This window comes from Spermophilus citellus (genome assembly GCF_964194105.1).
Source record: "Spermophilus citellus genome assembly, chromosome: 1".
Classification (NCBI taxonomy): Eukaryota; Metazoa; Chordata; class Mammalia; order Rodentia; family Sciuridae; genus Spermophilus; species Spermophilus citellus.
Window position 1 is genome coordinate 29,650,973 of NC_138182.1, and position 27,048 is coordinate 29,678,020.

The 27,048-nt window shown below is 37.4% G+C and overlaps 1 protein-coding gene across 7 annotated transcripts in view; it reads right to left on the reverse strand.

The window, feature by feature from the left end:
• The window catches only part of STARD13 (StAR related lipid transfer domain containing 13), a 444,473-nt gene that overhangs the window by 59,371 nt on the left and 358,054 nt on the right, over positions 1-27,048 (reverse strand). For all 7 annotated transcript variants that reach the window (XM_081310721.1, XM_081310722.1, XM_081310718.1 and 4 more), the window contains 2 exons: positions 4,656-4,727; positions 1,951-2,032 (listed from right to left, as the gene is read on the reverse strand). In XM_081310721.1, the coding sequence (XP_081166847.1) occupies positions 1,951-2,032; positions 4,656-4,727 (154 nt within the window). The remainder of the gene's footprint in view (positions 1-1,950; positions 2,033-4,655; positions 4,728-27,048) is intronic.

A 27,048-nucleotide genomic window follows, 5' to 3' on the forward strand; every position in this document is an offset into this window, starting at 1 on the left:
CAGTGGTGGTGGTTTTATATGACTGTAGGCATTTGTCAAAACTCAAAAAAAAATGTGCACTAAAAATAGTGAATTTCACTTTATATATACACCATACTTCAATTTAAGGAAAACACTCCATGTATGTATGATATAAACTACACTCTACTGCCACGTATAATTAAAAAGAACAAATAAAAAAATTTAAGAAAAACATTAAAAAATTTAATGAGAAAAGGTAATGTAATATAACTTAAAAAAATAAAACTTTTCTTTCTTTTTTTTTTTTTCAGTGCCAACTAGCAATTAACATGCTCAGCGAACAATAAGAGAAAACACTCAGGATGAGGTACTGGCTGAACAGTACTGAGTGAAATGAATGCTTCTGAAGAGGAATATGCTCCTGCATGGCAGGTACCTTTAACAAGAAGACAGAAAAAAACACTTTTCCAATTCATTACATTTAAAGAATCACAACCAAATCATCCATTCAACTCTCAAACTCTCAAAAATGGCATTTTGTGCGTATTTGTTTTCTAGTTCAAATAGCCTGTTCCTGTTCAAATTTATGAAGAGTTCTTAGCTCTTCTACCTGTCCAGATTGTTATCTTGAACTTGAGCAAACTCACAGTATTGCTTTCTTGAACATTCAAGGATATTTTTAAATACAAATCTATTTTCACATAGGAACCATGAAGTGACTGACTTGGGATCACAAAAATATTTATGTCAGAAGATTTAGCAATCCTAAAAATAAGATGATTTTACATACTTCTAATGTGCATTGGTTTCTCCTAATGTTGACAAGCTTTGGTCATCATTATTTTCCCCTCACACTACCATCTTTTGTATACTAATGCAGAATGTACTAGAAAGAACCCTGCACTGAAGGTCACTGATATTGGATTTAAGGTGCTTTCCAACTTGTAACAAGCTATACTACCTTAGTGAAATAACTTATTGCTCAATAACTAATACTCACCTCTACCTCTAACCTTTCTCCAGTGCCTTCATTAGGAAATTTCAGAATCTTACAGACAAAGATCTCCTCTTATGCAGAATATAGATTATATTGAATGCTTTAGTAACCAAACAGTAATGTTACTTATTTGTTCATGTATTCATACCTCACTTATTTCACTAGGTTTCTCCAATTCCACTATAAAGTGTTTAAGAGGAGAGAATTATTCATACATACATCTTTTTCTCCTATAGCATCTATCACACTGCAAAATCTTCAATATGCTGGTTTGCTGATGATATAATTATTTGGCTTTAGATTTTCTAATTTCAGAATAATCAATTAACTTTGCAAAAAAGAATATAGTCAAGTGTGACAAACTCATGGAGGTTTCTAGAGCCTTTCCTGACCTCTCATGCTAGGCCACCCCTATCGTTTCCTCCCACTATCTCATCTATGTCTTCCAACTTCCAACTTATGCTTATATCCTCATCCTATTTTACTTTTCGGGGGATGGTGGTACTAGGGATTGAACTTAGGTGCACTCTCCCAGTGAGCCACATCCCTAGCCCTATTTTGTATTTTATTTAGAGACAGGATCTCACTAGTGTAGTGCCTCACTAAATTGCTGAGGCTGGCTTTGAACTTGCAATCGTCCTGTCTTAGCCTCGAGAGCCACTGGGATTACAGGTGTGCACCACTACGCCTGGCCCTATTTTACTTTTAATAGCATTTAACACATTCTGAAATAACCTTTCCTCTTCTTTCTCTCTTCTCTTCCTTTTTCCTAATCCAGTGTCTCCGGTTTCCTACCAGAATTTAAGTTCCATGAAAACATGAATTGATCTTGCTCACTGTAATATACTCAGAAACTTGATCTTGTCCAAAACATAATAGGGATAATAATTACATAATACATATTTACTGAATTGTTAAACTTGTTCCTCAATTTAGTATACCTACTGGAGGCTGACCAATAGAAAGAAAGAAAACCACTTCACATGATTTACCTGCAAAGAGGTTCTACAAGGTCCTTTTCAAGAAAATCATGATCATTCTTGACACCCACAATGTTGATGGGAAATTGTGAATCTGAGGGAGAAAAAGGGAGAGACAAAGAGGTTCATGCGCCTTGTTTTATCTGAATGGGTACCAACATATTTGGGTCACTAAGGTCTGTAAAAGCCACAGAATTTAATAGCAGTTAGGATCAATTACCACTGTTGGTGTTGTTTAATATAGCAGATAATTTTTATCACAGTGAATGCTTTTGAGAGTACAATATAAATGTGAAATATGAGAATAATCAAATGCTTGACCTTGGGTAGAATTAAATACTAAGTGCCTACATTTTTATAGCTTATCCTTATTATAGACATCCTGAGGCTGATTAGGGCTTGGAGGAGAGCTTTTATACTCTCACCAGCCTCCTAAAGTGTAGGTCACTGACTTCTGTCCTAATGATTCATGGAATGCTTAGTATGGCAGATTTTCTTTTTTCCTTCAAAAAGGACATTTCCCAAAATACCCAAAGTTCAATGGACTCAAATGTTTTCTTTTGTAGCAAAATCTTGAGTCACTTTGAAGTGCAAGTAAAATGCTCAAACGATTGATTCTATCAAAAGAGAAGGAAAAATTTCAATAACATGACTTTTCTCCAACAGACAATCCATGCCGGCTTTGGAGGTCAATGATAATCTTCAAAAACATGGAATTAATTTTAGTCAACTTACTGATGTAGGTAAAAATCAGGAGATCATTGGGCATAGAGATCATCATCAATTTTAACAATGTTGGTTCATTCTTTTTCATCTTATATTCTGTACTGCCTATACCTTGTCAGTCATGATAAATCTAATGGTATCTAAATCTCAGTGTGCACTGGAAACAGAAACAATTTCTCTTCTGTCAAAATAATAATAATAATAATAATAATAATAATAATAATAATAATAATAATAATAATGTGTTTAAATTCCAGATGGTCCCAAAATGAAGACTTGTCTCATTCTATCAGCAAGTGTGTTGTAGTAAGGAGTAGACACTGACCCCAGGGGTCCTGGCTTTGAGTTCTGATTACTTCTTAGCTATGAAACTGGGGGCAAGATACTTGCCTTTCTTTGGGCCTCTGTTTCCTCATCTATAAAATGGTGATGGTGATAATTATAATATCCACCTCATGGCAGTGTTGTGAATATTAACATATAATATAAGTAATGTGCTCTGAAGAATACTTGACACATAGCCTTATAGAAGTACTTGGTCTTGTTACATTTAGTCTATACAAGTGTCTTAAACCAAATCAGAGAGGCACAGGAGCTAAGCTATCTTTACCTCTTAGATATTTATGGAATCTTTAACATTTAAATCTCATTGTATTTTAAGTTTATAAGAGATTGTACATTATGGAAAATATGCTCATTAAGGATCAAGGATTTTAGTTCTGACAGCTTCCTCTTTGGAAATGCCATTTAAGCTCAACCTTAAGCTTCTCATTCCTCATTAGTAAACTGGTGAAAATGGGAGTGAGGGAGAATTGCACAAACCATTTAAACCTTAGAAGATTGTTCCTTGTCTAAAAGGTGACAATTCTATGAAAACTTTTACCAGAGATCCTAGATCACAAACACATGCAGAAATAAGCTCTCTTTTATCTTTTCAGAATTTAAGTGAGAGAAGTAAAATGCTCTGCTTTTAAATATAAAACTGAGCTTCCAGATGAAGGGATAAAGTTGCCTCTAAGTAAAAATTAATTTTGTTGATTATTTTCATTCTACATAAATTTCATGCCATCAGGAGAGAAGTCAGCAATGTTTAGTGTGCTGGGTACCCTCTGGGTAGTCCTGCAGACCTACCCTCCATTTCTGTTTCTCTGTGCCCTGCTTTGTGCCCTATTGGGATATATGACATTCCAGGGACCCGTGCCCTCTGGCTTCCTTTCATGTTTGATCAGTGGGAAGCCCTGACTGGAGTCTGAAAGAGGAGCGTAAGGTCAGGATAGTTATCCTCTGGTTCTTGACAGTGAAGGCTGCCCAGGGCCAGCTGTGTGCTCCCAAGAGTCTCTTCTAGTCTCCTCTCCCCTGGGCTCTGGCACCTCTCCTTTCCTGCTTTGGGTTTGGTATGACAGCTCTGTTGCACTGCTCCTCATGGATTCCATATCCTGTCCACACCTTTGTAATGAACCCATTAGCAATAATCCTTTGCAGATGAGCTCGACTATGCCATCTGTTCATTGCTGGGTTCCTTACAAATACACTTCGAATAAGGACCATTCAACAAGAAGTTAAAAGTTGTGGTTGTTTTTTTATATATGTAGAGGTGAACAGAAATAAAAGAAATTACAAACCAACTAATTCTGAGACTTCTAAGAAGTTTTAACAACTGATTTATTGCAGTTTTAAGAAAATGAGCATAGCAGAGAAAAAGCCAGGAAAAAGGTACGGAAAAGCTGCTGATGGCAAAACCCTGGAAGGAAAACAGATGTGGGGGTTTCTGGTAAAGAGATGAGCATTGTAGTGGGAAGCAGAAAGAAACCGGGCTTGGGAAGAGATTCTCATTTCTAAGTTGGTATCAGGATAAGCCTTGAGCATTGCAAAAGCTGAGGGGACAAGAAACCAAAGCAAAACAGTAAAAGACCTGGAAAATAAAACGATCCATATGGTTCATTTTGAATTTCATTCTCTTTGTAAAGAACAAAGAGAAGGGCTGAACGTACCTTCGTATAACTGTGCGTATTGTGGGAACCCAGCAGCCCGCAGCCAGTCACATGCTTCCTTTGCCTCAATTTCTGAAAAATATGAGAAAAAGAAAATCGTGAGTTCAACAGGCACACCCCAGCACTCTGTCTCCTTCATTGAGAAGATGCTAGTGAGCTTTGTGCAAGTTGTTACAAGGCAAAATTGTTCTCAGGTAATTCTGTATAAGTCGCCCCATCCCAAAATGAGCGTAAAATGAACAGGCAACATAAAGGACCTTGTTATGTAAAGTTATCTTCACTGTAGATCCATAAGTATGGAGGTAATAACAAAACCACAGAAGACAGAACATAAAGGTTGAGTTTCAGGCAGGGAAAAATATCTTATTATACACCAGGGAACCAGGGGAGTAGGTAGGAGGAAGGAAGACTTCTTTATAATCCTCTTTTTAATGGCTTTGTTTGAGTTTCCAAGATAAGGTTAAGGGTATTTATTCAACATTCCTTTATTCTTTCACTCTTGGAATAAATCCTTCAGGCAACCATTGAAGGGTCACCCAAAGGACCACCCAACCACCTGCCTGGGAAAGCTGTGGTGTGAGATGGGAGGAGTCCAGTGTGTGAATCAGGTCACCGTTCGACCTTATGAATCCTGATCATTTCTCAGCCATAACTCTGTTAAATAAACATGACTCTGAGGGAAAAGAAATTCATCTGTCAAAAGTCTAGTTTCTCCAAACAAAATCAAACAGCTGATTGTAACAGGTCTCTACCAAGGAGCTTCTTCTGCTGTTGGGATGGGCCCACCACAGGTGAGTGCATTTCCATTTACTGTGATGTTTGGTTTCCCCAGAGCCAAAGCTGGAGAGTCCAGGGCCTTCTTAGGACCACTGTGCAGAATCCATCTGCACTAACATTGGCCATGGGCTTGAGACTGTACCTGTATGGTGAAAGCTCAGTATAGTATAATGTTTGATATGACAAAGACATTTGGTATATAAGTTAGGAAAATAGAACAAAGTCCAGTTCTCACTCCCTAAAACAAAGAGCAAAAGTTATATCTCTGACCCACTGATCTGGTTAGACCTAGATTGAAATTTGTCAGTAAATTCAAGGAAGCAGAGCCTTTGGTGATTCCTGCCCCAAAGAGTTTGTTTCTTTGGCATTCCTTAATCTGTTGTCACCCCAGGGACTGTCAATTTCTAAATTTGAGTTCTATCCCTGATGTGTGACCAGCACAGATCCAACATGTTCTCATTCCTGCCACATACATGTTTCAGAAATACCTGGGGTACCAAGTTGGAAATAAAAGCTTTGGAAAATATTTTTACTAAAGAGGAGGGTCTCTGTTTCACAAAGGCTGTTCAAACCAGAGCTTTGGCTACATAATGCTGCACTGGCTAACCTGTGCTTTCCCTTTGGAAGGTGCACAGGGCAATTCATGTATTGCCTGCAGGTTCTGTTCAGTACTCGTTTGAGAATCCTTATGTGAAGGCTTTTACTCTGATAATCACAGACTATTTCACAGTAAATAGAAAAGGCACCTTCTATTTGTTACACTTAGAAAATGTAGTGAGTCTCTACTGAGTCATAGATAAATTGATGCCCTATAAATTTTCAAGCTTGAGATTTGCTTTCCGCTTCAATACGATACATGGGTAATAATGAGAAAATAACTAATTTCTAGACATGCTTTAAATTTGATTATGTGACAGCAAACTTTAGAGAGAAGCACAGAATTTTGTATTTTCTATTTAAATTACATCAATACTTTGTCTTTTTCTATTTAATTATCACTTTTACTATGATCAAAATGTAGTGTTAAACAAGAGAATTTGAGAGAGCCAGGCCATGAAGAACAAATGAAGGGGACCCAGAAGATAGGGGTTATACAACACAGAAGCTCAAAGGAGATTAGGAAGTGAGAACAGGAATCAGTATGCACTCCACCAGGCTGGGGATGGGAGGGATGACAAGGTGGGGAGAAGTGGACAGCCAGGGGTCCTTCCAGAAAAACTTTTGGAGCTAAAAACTCTGGTTGGGCAGTGGGATGGGGCTGAGGCTAGATGGGGAGAGGCTGGGGTTTTTCAATTTAAAATGAAATGATAATTTCATTTCATTTTTTCCCCAAACAAAAGCAACATTGATAATGAATTGAAATCTTAAAATCTTATTCGTATACAAATATGAATAACTAAATCTTCACCATAACCCAGATAAACCAATTGCTCAATGGACTTGTTTTTTGTTTGTTTTTTAAATGGGTAGGCATTTATCTTTTAGGTGGGAAAATCAAATGGCAACAGAGTAACTCTAAAACACTCCCCGACACTTGAGCTTCTTGAGCCACATTGCTCCCACACTTAACCTTACTGTCTATTTACGAAGTGTCCCTCAAACACATGCTATCTTTCCCATTCCCTTATAAGACCCAACTATATGCTATCTTCCAAAGACATCTTGTCTCAGTTGAAGGCAAAACAAATCTTATTTACTGGTCAGTGATGAAGCAAACAAACAAAATTACCTGGCACAATTAACCACTCTCAAATTTGATTTTGCATATGAAATTGAGTTGGAGGCTCTTGCAATTTCTATTGATACCCTATAGTCCCTACTAACACCTATCAGCCAAACACTAATGTTTTCCCCAGGCCTGTTATAGTGGCCCATACAGGAAAATTCAAAAGGAATCATATTGCCAGTGTCATCATTTCACAAAGATTTCCCTAATGAGATTTAAATGACATTTGAGGAGAAAAGTATGAAAATTTCCTTTCTTAATGTGCTCTTGTTAGCCAGCATCATATTACATAAAAGCACTAAGAGCTATTAAAATCACATTTTAACAATTTAATTTGTTTTCCATTTAACTATTACCTGCCCTGTAGTAGCTCCGGGGTTACAAGACAGAGCATCAACTCATTGAAACTTTCTTGCTGAAAACCTGAGTTATGGAGTGGAACTAGAGAATGCCACTGGACAGAGGAGCCTGCAGATCTCTATGAATGTTACTGTGCTATAGTAGTTCTCCCTTATACATGGGAATATGGCCTAAGACTTCCAGTGAATGCCAGAAACCCTATATCAAACATGGCATATACTATGGTTTTTGATCTAATAACTGAGATGCCTACTAAGCAACTAACAGGTAGGTAGCTTATATATAGCATGGTTATACTTGGACAAGAGGCCAATTCATATCCCAGGTGGGACAGAACGAGATGGTATAGGATAGTATGAGATTTAATCATGCTGCCAGGATAGTGTACAATTTTAAACAAATGAATTGTTTATTTATGGCACTTTCCATTTAACATTTTCTAACTGAGGTTGACTCTGAGTAACTGAAATTGTGGAAAGTGAAATTGTGGGTAAGGAGAGGGGACAATTGTACTTTGCTGGGGAAAATGCTATTCATTTGGCTGGTTATTATGACAGCATTTCAACAGAAGTTTTGTAATTAGTCATTCCATTTTGGTTTATAGTAGGTATCTGTTTTTGCCTGCTCAACATTCTTCCCTGCTTCTCCTGATAATAGAACCTCTCTATGTGAGGAACATCTTTTGTATGGTTTAAGAGGGGGTGAGAGCTCTTGCCCCTCACCACATGCCTGATCCTATAACCACTACCCACCTGAGAATGTCCTGCTTCTCTAAGCAGCATCTCTCTGCCTTTAGTCTATGAAGATTAAGGAGCTTTGGGACCTTAGGTCAACAGTCATTTTGGGAATGAAATCAACTGGTTGAAAGGGGGACACACAGTTTTTCACTTGGTGGCTTGATCTGCACAAAAACCAAGCAATCCTTTTCATTTGGTTTACTCACAAATTCAGTAGGTGGTTTGGTGCTAGGCACAATTTCCTGCCACCTGTCTGCCATTCCACTTGAGGCAAAATCACTGTTTTGCCTCAGTTGCTTTTACCTAAACCTAGGAGCAAATTTGCTGTATTCAATTTAGATTTGTATCTGATTGACAGCCAGTTGTTTAGAATAAAATGTGAACCTGATTGACAGCAGTTGCTCAGAAAATGACATCACCTTTATTCAAAGACAGACCTGGTAAGAGAGGCTAACTCACTGGAGCCTGAGGGAGGGGACATTCCTATGGGCATGAGAACAAAGCCACTACGGAAACATACCCGGGCCAATGATATGTTTTTACAAAGCATTATCATGTTTCTTAATTATACATGTTCAATTTTAAAAGCTTATAAAAGAAAATTCTGAAAGTCACAATAAAAGGAAAAAATCAACTCTTGTCCCATTACTAACACATAATTTGATGTATGTTGTCAAAGTGGTAATATGGTAATAATATCTTAGGTTGACTGCTTTTTTTAACATAATTATACATCGTGAATACTTTCCCATACAATGACATTGTTTATAAAAAAAAGAAAATTTACTTTGTTTTGGGAATGATGCTTATTTTTTAAATATCTGATTTTTGAATAACGCCAAATTGTATTTTACTGCTGGGAGGATGTAACATGAAGGGAGCCAAGAAAAAATACTTCAGCAAGACCTTCTCAGTGCAGAAGGCTGGAAGTCCATGAGAGATTTACACCCTGTTTCTTTCAAGAATTCTTTAAAGAATTGTTAATTTAGTGATTTTGGATATGAACAGTTGAATGTACAGAGCTCAGGAGGACCTCAGTCAAGTAAGGAATTATATTGAGCACAGAAAATTTGCAGGCCAGGTTTGCAAGCTGTGTCTCAAGTTACAATCTCATTGTATTTTTAAACTGGTGCTTCTGGCATGCTTCAGAACAATGTGTTCTCCTAGCTGAGCATTTTAAGTACATTTTGGTTTATATTATTCTCTGCATAGCAAATACATTCTTCCACAGATAACCCAAAGGTATTGGGTATTCTAAATGACCAAAAATTCAAATCAAGACCAAATTAAAATTTATTATCATAAGACATTTAGTTGGCTAGAAGGAATCTGCTTTACTGTGTAAGTTTATGCAAGCACATACAGGCATATGTTGTTTTTACAAATCTTGAATTTTCAAGGACAAACCGGCTCCAATTTAAGTAGGTCTTTTCCTTAAATGTTCATTAAAAGTACTCAAGAGAAGTGGGGGTTGGGGAGGGGAGACAGCATGATCTTCATGTGATTTAGAAAAGTAGGCTTAGGAAGAGTGTTTTGTTTTTTCATTTGAGCAGGTTAACTTGGTGGGCACCCTATTCCTGAAAGATGACAGCTATGAGCATTGCAGGGTGACTCAGCCACCACAAGATGTCTGCAGTGGATGCAATTACCACTATTAAAGTATATCAAAGGTATTAAAATTTCAACAGGTTCATGGTTGTTGGTTTACGATAATTCATATGGATGAGTTAGCTTCATTATTAATGTTCTGCTTAAGGCAATGAATCCTTTGTCTTCAGAGGGAATTTCTCAGGAGAAGTCCCTGTTTATTGGAGATATATTTCTTTGGCCACACCTAGGCCAGTTTTGTGAAGTCAACACCAGGGTATCCATCCTATCTATGTAAGGCTATGAATGGTGCAGTCATTACTATTACACAGAACCTTACACTACGATCCTTCTTCCCAGTTTCATAACCTTAATTACAGGTATAGGGTGGAGCATTGACCTTTTCACAGTAACGGACTTTGATTTAGATTCCATGGCCTGATGTCAGAATATGGTTTTTTAAAAAATTTTTTTTTTTGCATTTTTTGAATTAGATATCTTTTGTTTTGACGTGTAAAAGGCCTGAGTAAGTTTTAAATGTATGCTAAGTATAATTTTTTTCCTAACATGTATAGCATATCTTTTCCATTCTTTCTAAGTTCTTAAAAGGAGCTAAAATGCAGGTTATTTAGTATAAATTTAATATTATCAACTACTGAATATTCAGAACATTGAACCAACTTCTAAACAGCCATCTTATTTCTCCATAATTTAAAGCATTGTTTTTCTTGATGCATAACAGAATATTTTATTGTCAGCAAGCATATAACCATAGGAAGAAGAAATCTGGAAGAGACATATATGCATATTTCACGATGACACATAATTGTATTCAGTCAAGACAGAGATGCATGGTAGGGAATGTATATTTTTCTCTCCAAAGCAAGAGTCACAGACACACTAAGACATAATATACTTTCAACAATTCTTAACATTAGTCTTACTTCTCAGGCCTTCAGATATCTTCTATGAGTTGGACTCAGCAAATCTAATCACTTAAAATAATTTCTATTAGAGTGAAAGAGTTGGAGCAAGCTAACTCTGAGAAGTAGGCTTTTTCCTAGTCACTCACTGATTGTTTTTAATCATTCTTTTTCAGCCTGGTTGGGAAAATTATGTGTGTGTGGGTGTATGAAATATTATTGTATAATGTAGGGTGTGGGTCATATATATGTAAATATAGAAATAGAGTATCTTATATACATTGAATGTATTATAAATTAATTATTACATTTATAATTTTAAAATGTGTTTTTTTCTTAAACATATATTTTTCTTATGTGTTTCCAATAATCCCCTGCTCTTTGTAGTACCCATATGACTCACAGCTCTCCTCTGACTGGGAGGCAAATAATTCTCACCCCACTGATATCAGGCTTGGCCACAGGACCCAATTTTCCCAATGAAATGTGAACATAAGTAACTTCTGCTAATTTCAAGGGCCAACTCCGACTTGAGCCAGCCTCTTGTCCCTTTATCACGAAGCTAGCGTGTCTTAGGTTGAGGCTATCCTTGAGCTTGATGACACAGGGAAAGAGCCACAGCAGATGAGCTTCTGAAATAGAATGTGAACACGAAATAGACTTCCATCATTTTATGCCGCCACAATGTGGGAATGGGATCTGCAGAGGGGCATGATCTCGGGCAAGCCAATTTAACACAGCTGCCAGCTATTCATTCCATAGGTGAAGCATATAGAAGACACTATGTGCTTTTATTTAAACTTGAAACTACTGGAACATGTCTGTCAGTGTGGCATGGATGAAAATAATCTCATTATTTAATTTCTGCCTGGAATTATGCTTCCTTGCCTACATACATGGCTTATACAAATTCAGAAAATATTGTAAACAACCCTTTCACACTCATCTCTTACATGCACCCACATTTGCACCACAGAAACTGAAAAGTCCAGTTGCAATTGAATACGAAACTCCTCAGGAATATAAACGTTAATTTCCACACCCATATTCCTAATAGTACTTAAAAAGAAAAAATAATTACAATCCCCCCACTCCAATCAATATCAAAGAAAAAGAAAAAAGAAAATATACACTCTTGCAGCCAAATAGTTTCTGACCAGATTGTTTTGACTCAAGTTTTCCATGAGGCAGAGTAGTTCTTTATTCTCCCCTTTCATTTGGGACAGATTGTTCCCATCAGGCGCTTGTGGTATTTCTCAGTGAGGCTGCATGCATATACAAGCGCACTAGCATCCCAAGCTTTTGGAAGTTGTGGAGCCTCTGCCTACCACTAACTCCCAAGAGGTTCTCAATGCAAGGCTGGGGACAAGAGAAGTGATTCAGATAATTAGAAAGCACCAGAATTTGTAAGGGTTGGCCAAAGTGCCTCCATGTTGGCCTAACAAGACAATAATCTCTAGTAACTCTTCTTGAGAGCATTAGAGTCTGCAAATGCTCTCAGTCTAATTCATCTTCTCTGGCTTCTTTTGGAAAGGTGAAGAATAAGCCTTCAGTGTGGCTGGCTTGAGATGGGCTCTCAAGAGCAGAAACTCTAACTTCTATAAGGAAGCTTTAACTTCACAAGTTCCAGCATCAGCAGGGGCCTTGTGTACTCACCTTTTATCATGTTGATTTCTTGCCTAGGGAAATGCAATTGCCTTGAACAAACTCTACCACTATTAGGAAGTCAGGTTTCTTTGACTTCTGGGAGGTATTCTTCCATTCTACATTGCTTTAAGACTTTTATTTTTAAAATGTTAAAAAATAATTATGAATGGTTTTAGGGACTGAAACCCCTCTGTGCCTCCTTCCAAACATACCTGAATGTCTGCAATTGAAGAAGGTTATCTGATTTTTTGATTTGCTTAGCTCAATTCTTATAGCTCTGGATACTCTAAATACACCAGAAACTTCCATGATATCAGGGAAAACCTTGCCATGTAGGCAAAAAGAAGGAACACAGAGTCTGTTAGGATAAAGTGACTCAAAGAATCTTGCAAGCGCCTTCAATTCTTTCTCTTCTCCTAGGGTTGGCATGGCAAGATAGGACTTGACTAGAGCTCCTGAAGAGGATTTGCATTGGATTTCTTTGTGATCATCATACCTAATCAATCAAAACTAATTTTTTTTTGCTTAATTAAATACAGGGAAATACTTGTACAACATAGGAACACTTTTATTATCTGACTATATATAAAAACCTTATATGTTTATGTGTTTTATTTCTTGGTACTGGTTCAGATTGCAAGTGAAAAATTTACTGGAAATTTTTCAACATGTCTTTGCCAGATTTCTGGAATGCTTTCTAGGTGTCTGCTGAATGAAGATGGCTGAATGATTTTCTAAACACATACCACCCTCCAAGAAAAAAAGGGTCATATTCAAGAAATTAAGTTGTTATTAGTTTTCAACTACTGATTTATTTTTCTCCCTATTTTTTAAGGCCAAAGAGATTGCTAAGCTTAGAGGCTTGCATGCTAAATTGCTGAGGTTGGCTTTGAACTTGCAATCTTCCTGCCTCTGTCATTGGGATTACAAGTATGTGCCACTCTGCCCAGCTTGGTCCTCTTCAAATTTTAAGTTGAGAACAAAGTAGAAAACAGCAGGTGTATATTTCATGTAAATATGCAACTAATTCTAATTGGAGGTATAATATGAATATAATTTAATTCTCTTGTTTTGGGAGACATAACAAATTTCCTAATGTAGTTTTGGCTGGTCTTGGCTAATATGCTTATGCAAATACTCTCTGAATTCAGGTATAAAAGAAGTATAACAGGATAATTTTCCCTAAGAACAGACTTGAGAAGAAAGTGACTTCACATTCCTCCTTCAATGAAATCTAATAGAGGAGTAGCAAAATCTATACTTGAGATTCACTTATGCAGACATATTGTAACCAAGGCTTAAGTGTACTCATAAAACGAGAGAACAAAAATTGAACCAGCAATTTGAAAGTATCCATTTTTTCCCTTCTTTTCTTTCTTTTGCAGTGCTGAGGACTAAATCCAGGGTCCCCACATGTGAGGAAAGTGCTATATCACTAAACCACATCCTGAACCCACCAAAGATTCTTCCTTTACTGAAGTACCAGCAATTGGGCACTACTGCAACATTTTGGTGATGCTAATTACAGGATGACACTAAATCCTAGGTAGTGTGTGTAGGCTTCAAATCTGTTAGATCCAACTCCAGACCACCCAGCAAGGGATAGCACTAGGTTTCAGCTGCATTCAAATAAGGCAATGTGACAAACAAGAAGGCTATCAAGTAAAGACAATACACTCATTTTCTAAAACCAAATATATAGTTGGCTCTTTGTAAGGGCCAACATACCAGACTTGAAGGTGACAGTTCCACACCTGCAGATTCAACCAATGTCAGATAAAAAAATACTCATAAAACTGAATTTGTCTATATCGAACATGTGTAGATAATTTTTCTTGTCATTATTCCCCAAATAACACAGTACAACAACTATTTACATAATATTTGCATTGCATTAGGTGTTACAAGTCATTAAATGATGATATAAAGGGTATAGGAGAATGTTTTTAGATTATGTGCAAATATTGACCCATTTTCTATAAGGGACTTGAACTTTCATAGATCTAAGTGTTTGCGGAAGTGTATCTTGGAATAAGTCCCTTTATGATACCAAGGGAGGATAGTGATTTAGGTTTTCTGATTTTGAGTAAAAAGATAAACTAAAGAAAAAAGAAAAAAAGGAAAGGGGATAATCCCCATGAAGATGAACTTTTAGTTGGCATACATATAGTCTCTCATACTCTTATTATGAAGATGTGTGTACATGTATACTATCTACTTTATAATAATCTTTCAATAGATTTGTAATCTGCTTTTTCACTTGACAATACCAACAGATGTCCTTTCAGACATTTTAGATGACTGAGTAAATTCCTACTTCCATTACTTTTAAAAACATCTTTTTTTAAAAAAAATCAATCAAGGGTTCTATAATCATGGGCTAAAAATAATCCAGTTCTCCGGAGGCTTTCATTCTAAACAAAGAATTTCTTCAGAATGTGCATCCTGGTGAATGTATTTCAGGGACTACTTCTGAGTTGACATTTCTTATGTTATTTTACATTCTGGATTAAAACACATCTCATATGGTTTTGATTTATATTCTCAGTAAACTTCAAAAAGGAAATTCCAAGTAGAAGTTTATTCATACACCAGAATTATGTTTAAATGATGCTACAGGGATGTCTTAAACTAACATAAGTCAGGAAGTTCAAAGTCAAGGTTAGATCTTGGACCATGTTCCCACTTCTTCCTTTTTGGACCTCTTAGGTATTTAAAGAGTGGAGATTTTATGTAATAGCTGTTTTACTTGTCTTTGACTTCCTGCATATGTATTTAGTCAATTTCAAAGATGCAGTACACTTTATGCAACAAACTGGTACTTCCTGATTGCTGAAGTTCCAAGGTTGTACTTGGAAAACAAAATAAACACACTGACCAGATAAAGAAAAACTCTACACATTGTTTTAATGACTGGATGAATATTTGCAGTCTATATGACTCCTCAAATCATTTAAATAATCAAAAGCACAATGTAACCCAAATTTATAAATACCAGTAAATTTGTCAAAAGCACAACTTAAGACAATTTCATTTTTTATGCAAAGTTAATATTATTGCTACAAAGAGGATTTTTTAAAATTTTATTTATTTTTTTATATTTTGGTACTGGGGATTTAACCCAGGGGCACTTGACGACTGAGCTATATCCCAGCTGTATCCCCTTTAAAATATTTTTTTTTGCGACATGATCTTGCTAAACTGCTTAGGACCTTGCTAAGTTGCTGAGGCTGGCCCAAAGGGGTGTTTTAAATGGAGAAGTATTCTAATTTCATTTTGCTCTTAACTAGTGGCATATCTAGTACTTAAATAAAACTCTAGTCATTTCTCTTATTGAATACAAATACTTGGTTTTACATATTAACTTTTTAAAGAGAAGCTGTCAGTTTATCTAGAAAATGTTTCTGTATTTGAGGGCATAATAAGTACACTATTTGGATACAAGAAAAGCAACACAGAATGAAGTGATTACAAGCAAGGGCCAAGTCCAAATTCTGGCTCTACCTCTCATTTATCTTTTCGAGGTTAGGTAGGTTACCTTCGACAGGCCTGTTTCCCCATCTATTAAGTGGGACTAAACAATAGTACCTATCTCAGAGAGTTGTCATGAGAATTAAATGATCACCTCACTGTAATGCAATTAGACACACACCTGGAGCTCCTATGCTACTCCTACTATGGTAAAGGTGCTTATTCTTATTTTTCTGTAATAGAAAATAGTGGTTCTCCTGATCTCTGATACTTCCCACTCAGTTCTTCTTCATTTGACCTTTATATGTAGAGGAATTTGTCTAATTATTTATTCAAGAGACATCTGTTTGGTGCCCCTGATGTGAAACCCTGCTGTTACACACTGTGGGAGAATGCAAGGCCATGGGCAGCCAGGTCCTGCCCTGTAGGTCTCTTAGTTGAACAAGAAAACCAAAGGTCTAGGCTTTACTAGCTCCCCAGAGACGGACAATGCCCCCTATAGTTGGTAGCAAGAGGGGGCATTTTTAATAAGGTGAGCAGCAACAACCTGGCAGATGATGAAAGATTTGAGCTAATTGGTTAGCCAAATGTTTTGCTGTAGACAACTCTTTTCTGCCCACTGTTTCGTACCTGGACTCTTGAGAACCTTGTGCCTTCCTGGCATTAGATTCTTTAGCTCTTGCATCTGCCTGCAGGACAACCTTGGGGCTATGAGTACCCATCAACCTGCATCCAAATTCTTCTTATGACAAATATGTAACAGGCAATTCATTTTCTACAGAACATTTTGTTATACTCTTTCTGTTAAATGATGCTCTACAATGAAGCAAGCCATGCTTCACACCATGCAATGCTATTTAACACAATGCCGTGAGAGTCATAAATGAAATGTGACACTTTGAAGGTGGCAATAAGGGCCTTATCCTAAAAGGCTGTTACTTTTGGGATATGAACACTAGGCTGAGGAAGATTGTTTTGTGATTATCGTATACGATATGCTCACCAGTTAATAAGTAAAATATTAGCTATCCTGTGCCTGATATGTGGAGATGCCAAGGTCAAAGATGTGTTAAAACATAACTAAACATAGCAGAACCTTGGGAAAGAAATTTGTATCAGACATGTGGATTTCATTAAGGAAAATGTTTTCAAAAGGTTATTTTTCCACATTATGAGAAAAAAAAAAAAAACCTGAACAAATAAGTTAACTGTGAGTGAAGGATACAGGCTTCCTGTGGATTAGTGACTGGGAGAAGTTGGGGGTTTAATGTGGAGCCCAAGGTCACTGACCTCAAGAGATCATGAATCTTCCAGGTAAGCTTCCTGCCAAGGTCACTCTCATTATTAAAAACATCCTAGGTGTGTATTCAGGGATCTGCTTTGTGGGAAAGGAATTGGAAAATTCATTTAAATATTTCAAATCACTTACATTTAAAAGCAAAGACTGCTCTTATGCTTAAAATGATTATAATTAATGTCTATGACTGCTCAAATTATACCTAATGCTAAAGAGAAAATTTAGTCCTCTTTGAACCTTTTTTCACAAAATAAAGAAAAATAAAATATTGATACATAATTTTTTAAAAACAGATGAAATCTGTATTGCTCAAGCTAGTGCATGATGTAAGTGTTCTTAACTTGAGATTTTTGTGTGGAATTCAGGGCCCAGGGAGCCCATTGTGCACAAACATTGCTGAATGCGAGCTTTTTTTCTACTCGAGGTTATTTAGCTTTCATCAAGTGGTATGCTTATCCTACCTCCAACATATTAAACATTTAGCCCAAGAAAGAAAACTTCATAAACCTTGGAGGCTTAAAAGAGTGCCAGTTTTGTCCTACTCTGTTCCCTGTGGGTTATCAGATTTTGATTTTAGAACAAACAGATAAATAATATCTCTATCTTATACACACACACACAAAGACACACACTCATGGCACAGGTATTCTGTAACTATGTCCTAGGTAAAACTGCAAGTATTTTTGAATAAATATGCAGATTTTGCATCTTCTTAAATTATTATATTGCAGGTACACATTATCAGATTGAAAGCCAGATTGCATCTTTACAACTCCTGTTCTTAGCCTAAAGCTTTGCAAATGGTTATCATTTAATGAATGTTGACTAAATGCATGAATGACTATATTAAGATGAAAAATATTTATAGATCTGTAGGCCAATAAACATGCAAACATCTCTCAGAATATTAAGGTCCCTCTAAACTCACACGGCTATTTTCAACATGGGAAAATGTGAAAGAATTTGCAAATTGTAAAGCCCTCAATGAAAATACATGAAAAAGAAATACATAAATGAAATCACAACATTCCAGTTGTGATTTCACCTCTGGGTACATGCTTGTAGATATCCTTGGGCAGGAGGGTCTTTGCATATCTTGATGTTATTCCTTTTTTCTGAAGGACAAGACATTTGACACTGTCCTGGCATTGACTGAGATAATCATTTCTTCTGGCTCCGTTCCCAATTTCCTGCCCCTTTTTATCCAATCCTTGGAAATCCCAAGCATACAGAGAACTGCAAGATTTAGTCTTGAAAGAATAACAGCAAAAAAGATTGTCCTGTTTTATCATAAAGGAATCAGTCACCTTTTTAAGATGATCAAACCTGACTGGAACATACTCATACTTGAAAATAATTCAGAGTTGAGTCACGACAATAGAAAAAGAATTCCACAGTAATTTCAAATGTTCTGACCCCACTCTTTTTTGTGGTCAATGTAAGAAATACATTTCATATAGTATGAATATGCCCACACCCACACATGCACACTCACATATATACAGACTGAAACAAAGTTTCACAAAATAATAGTTCATTGTTTCATGTATTTTATATATGCAAGCCCATCTGACATTTTTTGTCCTATTCGGTCCCATCAAAAATTGCTGATCATACCCACTACCTGACTTTTTGCTCCCTCATTTAAAGAACACAGCCGTAGATAACACTTGGTTATATGAGAAGCATCTGGTTAAAAAAAATGAATAAACTCAACAGGGTTCTATAAGTCTAACACCTGGGGCATCTTCCTCCCCTTTTCGGTCCCAATGTTGTTATTACAAAGCACCAGGGCCTGGTGACTATGCTTAATTAATATATTTTTCAATCTCCTATTCTCCTCCTTAACTCCATTTCTTCCATCTTGGTTTAGATACTCATGTTGTACCCAGGACTACTGCAACAGTCTTAATAGGTCTCCATGCATCTGTTCTTGCCCTTCTTGCATCTCTTAAGTTCAACTTATGGTCATTCTGAAAGCTCCTTCATGCCTCCCTGACATCTGCAGAACAAAGTGCCAGCCCACCACTGTGGCCTGCAGTGCTTCCAAGACTCAGTTGCTGCCAGCTTCTGGGAGTTCACATCCAACTGTGTAGAACCATCTGGAGCTCCCCAGCCCAGGCTGCTGTTCCACATCCTGTGCTTGTGCTCTGGCTGCTTCCTGTCCTTCCTCTTTTCATCTTTCACATTCTTTCTACATCTTTTCTCCTTGCTTACTCTCATTTACCTTTTACTGTGATTTAGCCTAGACATTATCTCCTGAATCCCAGGTTGGCCTGGCTTTTCTTTTGGCCTTTTATATATCTATAAAAGTTCTCATGACATTATCCTAGAATGTTCTCATTGCATGTCTGCCTTCTCCATGAGATCACAACCTTTTCAAGGGCTGAAGTTGCCTTAGTCACTTTTTGTACCACAAGTATCTGGCAGTGCACATGGAGTCTGAGCATTCTCCATGCGTGCTGAATTCAGGAGGAGCTGGGAAGTACTTTTCTTGCACTTTATTAATCTCCAGCCAGAACGAACAGTGGCCCCTTGACTAATTTCTGGAAAAGAACCTCCAAGATGCTTCTGGTCAAAGGTTTTTGGAGAAGGAACATTGTACCCCCTGAAAAATCTCTCTTGCTATCTTTTTCCTTTCCTGGTTTGATTTAAGGAAGCAGAGGAGCATGTGCCAGGTTTCATAGCTTTCTGTTCCACTCTATTTGAAAAGTCTGCTGCTACTGTTGCTGGGGCTGAGGTTGGGCTGAGTGCCAGGCCCCAGCCTTAATCAATAACAAATCAATGACATGAAATCTCCTGCAGCCTAGAGGTTTTCCAGATGTGGGTTTGGAATAGTGCTTGGAAGTCAAATTTGGTCCAGAGTCATTTCCAGTCTGGAGGGCCCGGGAAAAGGAGGGCAGTTCTGGTGACAAGAAAAGATTAGGTCCTCTCTGTGTGTATCTGAGACTAGTTGAGTTTAGACTGCCCACATGTCCTAGGATGTGCCCTGGAGGAAATCCAGCTCCCTCAGCTGCCCCATTCCTACCTCTCAGGCAATCAGTCAGCCAGTCCACAGTGGCCTCCCTGAGGAAGTGGAGATGTGGGATGCTTTTAATTAGACTAATGCTTCCCATCCCTTGCAACATAACCACATTCAGTTTGACTATTTTGATTTTCAGGAGCAAAGGAAAATGTGTAATGTAATTGGCCACTAAACCAGCTAGGCCTACTTAGGAGATCCTCCACTCTGCTTAGACAAAGCTTCTTCCTTGAAGGTATAGCTGGTCAGATACTTCCTTCTAGCACTTCTGGTCACCCCACTCTATGACCTCTGGCCATATTGAATTGTCATTTGATCTGTGCTCTATGACTAAAACTTCTGTGTCATTCTGTAGGTCAGAAGTCTGAGCACAGTGAATTAACTGAAAATAAGGGCTCAGTACAGGTTTTGGTGGTTGTAGTCACTGTGGCAATTGAAGCTATGACTTTAAACTGAAATGAATGCTTTTCACCTCTTTCTACTGACATACCCGAACATAAAAGTCTACCTCTAGTGAATTTATTTGACATTTCCTTCTACACATAGCTGGAATATAAGATGCTAATACTTATTTTAATACAGAAAAACTTTTCTTCAAATTTAAGAAACACTGATACTTCAAGAAGATGTACTGTCCTTTATCTTCTGAAGACTCCTGGGCATTCTGCCTCATTGAAGAAGCTCAGATATAAATTTAAAAGACAAATCTTGCTTTGAGAGAGATGATCTATTCATCTACTTTTGATAATAGCTTCCCCATGTACCAGGCAAATTCTGATTCCATTCAAGCCAGGATGGCAGTATGGCAGACCCAGATGTCTGACCTTAAAGAACCAAGAGACATACAGACAATGGATGCTGATGTTGCTAAGCTTAAGATCACAGAATGAAGGCAGAATCTCTGCTCAGCAACATAAAGTGGCTTGAAAATAAAGATGTTCTTGAATATATTTCCATAAACTAGCAGGAGATCTTGTGCATTTTATTCAAGAATGCAATTGATACCATGTAAAGAAATAACTTCAGAGACAGAACACAAATCTGATCACCCACTCTCCTGCTTAGAACCTTTCACAGTTCTGAAACCGCTTCAAAGTAAAATCCAAATGTCCAAGGAAGGCATGTAATTCTTGAGCTCAGCACAGGTTGGGCATGTTGTTCTGTATCCACATGCCCTGGAAGCCAGGGACACCAGTGATGTTAGCCAGTAATGTTTACCAACCTGAGGTTCCCTAACTGCACTGCCACCCGGGACCCCATCTCATTTCTGCTGGTTCTCTTCCTTCTGTCTAGAATGGCCTTCTCCTACTTCATCTGACAAGCTGATTCTTACCCTTCCTTTCCCCTCTAGCTCTTTACTTCTCAGGTCTAGTTTTACCTTCCTGAGAAGTCCACCACTCTTTTCACACAAGGCTAAGTTAGTCCTTCTCTTCTTTCCCTTCTCTACTTCCCATCCTCCATGTTCTTCTGACCCAGCACTTACCCTAGCTGGAATTTTCAGTTTATTCTGCTCTTCTGTTTCCCTCCGCAGCCATTGTCTTTGCATTCTCTGCACCAGGATAGTGCATAGCACCCCAACAAGGCTTGATTAATATTTGCCTGGAGAATGGAGGAAGCTTCCAGCACAGAGGCTCGGAGAAATTTAGAGCAGGGCACAGATGATCATCCTCTCTCTGGCTTCCGGCTACTAAGAGTGGAGGGGAGCCTCCCTGCTCCCTAGTGACCTGGGAGCCTCAGCTGAGATTCCAAGCCTCCACACTTCCTCTCCTCATTGTTTTCATTCACATAAAAAAGAACACCACGGATTTGCATCATAGTCTCAAGTGAAATAAAGTCCCATAGAGAAATGATTCCATTTGAAATAGAAAGAACCGCATACTTTCTAATGAATTAAATCCCTGGACAGGACTAAACTGTAATGTGGAGTATGTTCCACTGATCCACATTATCAACAGTCTTTTAGTAGGAAACAGAACTCTCTACTCATAAAGAAACAGTTTAAGAGTCACATTGTAATCCCAATGGTTAATCGTTTGTTTCAAATTTCCAAAACTTTTCTTAAATTCCCTTTTAGACCACAAGTACAGTTTTAAAAACTTTCTGAAGGGAGGGGTTATGGATCCATAGTAGAGCACTTGCTTAGTATGCATGAGTTCCATCCACAGCACCACAGAATAAAACAAGACCTTCCACAATTGACTAAAAGTAGCAAAGATGATGTTTCTAAGAGACTTCTCCCTCCTTGGTACAAAAAGTACAATACAGCGCCTCTGGAATATTTTAACATTACAATGTCAAGTGTGGTTTCTATTTACATTACTAATTATGCATTCCATAACTTCATTTTAGAACATAATAATGGTGCTAGCAAATTCAGGATATTTGAAATTAATAATCCCCAAAACAGCACACACACAAACATCTTAGATTTACCAAATTCTAAGTTTTAATATTCTCTTTGGCGGGCTGGGGATGTGGCTCAAGCGGTAGCGCGCTCACCTCGCATGCGTGCGGCCCGGGTTCGATCCTCAGCACCACATATCAACAAAGATGTTGTGTCCGCAGAGAACTAAAAATAAATATTAAAAATTCTCTCTCTCTCTCTCTCTCTCTCTCCTCTCTCACTCTCTCTTTAAAAAAAAAAAATATTCTCTTTGGCGTAATGGCTTCTATTTGTTAAACCTCAGGTACAACTGAACTCTCAATAAATTTTGCCAGAAATCTGAAATGAAACTCTGCTTCAAGTATTGACAACCATTCTCCTTAGGTTCCATGTTGGCACTTCCTTGTTCTGGTCCTGTTGTGAAAATAGGTGGGAAACAGTTCACAGCAGCCTTCTGAGATACTTGTCTGGGAAAGTGGAGGAGGATCGCTTGTGCTGATGTCAGTGTCATTTCTGACATTCCAGTCCAGTCATCCTCCCATCTGGGTTACTTGTCTAGTCTGGAATTCCCTACTCTCGCTACCCACACACCTGACCCCTGGAGGGAACCACTGAGTCACTTCCTGTCTTTTAAACTTTTGTAAGAGTCTTGACCCAAGGATGTGATGAGATTTAGAATGATGGGAGGCAGGAAGCTGCCAGGAAGGCAGGCAGAGAGTGAACATCAGAGTCAGATGGGGAGTTGCCAAGTGCTGCCAACTCTTGATTTTTTTAGAAGATTATTATTGTCATTATAGTAATGACCTGAGTTGTGCATTATTTAATATTTGATTTGCCTCCAGGATCTCTATTGCACTCTTCACCTTTCCACTGCTTATTTGCAACTTCAGGAAGAATGGAGAGCAAAAGAAATAAGCAAATTCATCAATCTTAGATTTATGAAAAGCCCAATCAAAAAAACCTGAGACCTACTAACAAGAAAGTGGTTGGATGGCCATGCATTTTATTGAGACTCCTACCCTCATTTGTCATTAACTATTAATTTATAAATTAATAAAATGGAAGTATTGTATGAATCTTAGATTTCCAGATCACTTTTCAACAAAAGGATACTTTAACTATGAATTTCTTTTAAATTAAGATTAAAATTTGAATTTTAAATTCAAATTTAAATTAAGATTTAAATAATGTTGTGGCAAAGACAGAAAAACTCATCTAACGAACTAAGCTAACTATTTAACAAACACCCATGGACTATAGATTCTCAGCATCTCCAGTAGTTAGGCCACTTGAAGGAGTTCTGGCCAAAAGTACACGGGGTGAGCCTGCCATGGGCTTTAGCACTCTACTTCTCTAGCCAACAATAGGTGTGCCAGTGCCCTGGTGACCTGAGGAGTTACATGTGGAGTTGGCAGAGGTTCAGTCTCCCTGAATGTGAATCAGAGTTTCTTGGTTAAGATGATAAGCACTTTGAGGACAGGAATCTCTGCTGTATTTCACATTGAATCCCCAGTGGCCACTATACTGCCTGGAAAAGAGTAGTGTGTTTTGGATTCAACATTTATGGGAATAATGAATGTTGAATGAGTTATAAGAATAGGCACATCAAAGTAAAAATGAGCACAGTTGATTCTCAGGAAAAGTTCTGGGATGCTTTGCTGTCATTACATATATGTGTCATGCACGCATGCACATGGACACACACGGTGTCTCAACCTCACTCTTGATATTATTCCCAAACTCTTTTGTCTTTTATGTCCACTTTGTTTTCATGGAAGGTATCCAACTCTCAAGCAGCACCACACTAAGATAGATTGTGAGACAGCTTCTTTTGAAAAGGATTTATTTTTTTCTCCTCTAATAAACTACTTTGGTTGACTGAATAGGTTTGCTTCATTGCTCATCAGTTTCAAAGACTCAAATATATTTAAAAAGAAGTTTGGAATTTTCTACACTTCAATGGCAGATTCCCCAAGGGATATGTAGTAGGTGGGTAAAATTTTTTTGTTCTCTCTTTTTCCATGTGGAAAGTTTTTGTGCCTGTTAGACTAATCCATGAAAATGACAAGTGATAAGACATTTCTTCTTAAATCCACAAAATCCTTTGTAAATTTGTATTTATTTTCATTCTAAACTGGATTTATAGGCTTAAGAGTATGAAGACTATTTGGTTAAACTAATTGTTATGGTTAATGGGACTGAGAGTCAATGAGTCCCAGGCCTGTGTTTATGCTTCTATTTTGTCATTTAAAAATGTTGCATTTCATTGCTTTTTATTGTTGAAAAGTAACATTACACATAGCTGGATGTCTAAAAAAAATCATAAGAAAAAGTTACAAATCAAAATTTTACAAAATTTCTCTAGTGTATTTTCAAGGTGACAGCAGGCTCATGTATAATTTGACTGGAATTTCCAAAGTGACTGCACCTTTTAAAACTAGTATTTAATGGCTGGATATAACCAACTTTTAGTAATAAGAAAAAAGAGAGGCAGTGAGAGTAGAAGATGTGAACCTCTCTCCAAGGGAGAAAGTACTTGTTAGTTTGCTTTTATTTCAGCAGTGCCTGATTCACAGTTATTTTTCAAATCAGAAACTATGACATCTTTCTTGATTTTACCTTTCTAAGTACAATATTTTGCTTGGATCACTTACTCTTCCCATCTATAGGATTGTTTTCTCTATGTGCACTCCCCATCTTTTGGCCCATCTTAGGGAGCCTGGGTTTTTGGGGAGGCATTTAATAGACTGAAATGTACCACCTAAAACCCACCTACTCTCAGTTTCAACCCATTCTAAATAATTTTAAATGCTATTGTTAAAATGGTTACCCTGAAACTAACTCTTGATTTACTGTTATTTTAAAATTTAGTTTTCCACTGCCCTCTGGGACAAAACCACCTCCTCATTGTACTAAGTATCTTGTGAACACCTGGTAAGTTTACATGAGCTGATGAGTAAGTTTTTGGCTACAAGTTCCGTCATGGGTAGTGCATGCAAGCTCGGGCTTATTATAACCCAAGTGTGGTTTGTTAAAAAATATTTTGAGGATTTACTGAGACAGGCAAGAAAACAAAACCCCATGTCTTTAAACGTGGCTTTTAGCACTACCACCATGACAGATCAAAAATAAGGGATATACAGTTGGAATATTGTACCCATTTCTCAAGGTGCCCAATATAAATTAAATAATCTTTAAAAATCTAAGCCTTTAACAACAACAATAAAAACAAACAAACAAACTCAGTGTTATTCCAATGCATTATTATAGTACTCAGATTTCAAAAAAAGACTTTGGAATTTGGCAATTTACTAGATATGCTTATTTTAATTTTAATAAGTTATGGCATTAATAGCTATTAAAGTGAAATCATGTCAAAAATAATATACATAATTCTCAGGTTTTTAAGTGTATTTTTCATTGAGAAGCTTTGATGATTAGACAACTGTGGGTTACCAGATTATATGCACAATATTTCAAATATTTTTACTATAATTATAAAAATTTTCTTGAAGAAAATAATAGAAAAAAAGAGTCTGTGGAGGGCAAAGACTTTATAGAATAAGTTACAGCTTAAACATTCAAAAGGTGCCCAATGAAAGGACCTGATGAAACAGCTAAGGAGCTCTGCAGCCTTTGTCACGAACTTGACCCTCCATATAATCTCAGTCTTCTCACAAGGAAGATGAAGTCTCTTTCATCTTGGAATACTCTAAAATTCTATGATTTGTAAGATGGAGTATTAGGCTGATAGCACCTGAAATCTGTGAATCCAATGCCACTTTGGAACTCTAGAGAAGATAAACCATGCACCTTTTGTCCTGGCTATCTGATTGCAGACAATGGCTACACCCATACTAACTGAAAAACTCATATGAATGTGGGTTTGTCTAACACTTGGTTTCTGGGAAAGAATTGTTGGCAAGCCCTGACCAAATGGTTGATGTGATTTCATAGTGTGGTCTCTGACACAGTAGGCTGCAAGTCCCCAGAGACCACAACCTCAACATCTGTGTCTTGGTCTCTGACATCAACCCCAACAAGGTTTTCTTTTTCAGTTCTATTGTTAAGTGTATCATTTCTGATCTCTTCTTGTTGTATAATCTAATTCTATAAAAATGAGAATAAAAGCAGGATTCTGAGTTTGGAGAGATGCATAAAACTGCATTTTTAAAGACAGCCAGTTACTATTAAACAGTTATTAAAACGTCTGGGTAAATAAACTTGGACTGCCCCCCACCCCAGACTACAAATCAGTCAGGCAGTCTGGCCCTCAATGCACATGGCTTGGACAGCTTTCTCTGAAATCAAGTTACAGAAGTCTGTGAACTTGAGTGTCTGTTTTTCACAAGTTCCTGGATCACTTGATACACTGTCAGGTACAAATAGACATGGTAAAACTTGGGAGCAATTCACTAAGTGCTTATTATTAAAAAGGCAAAAAATAAATTCTAGAGCATGTG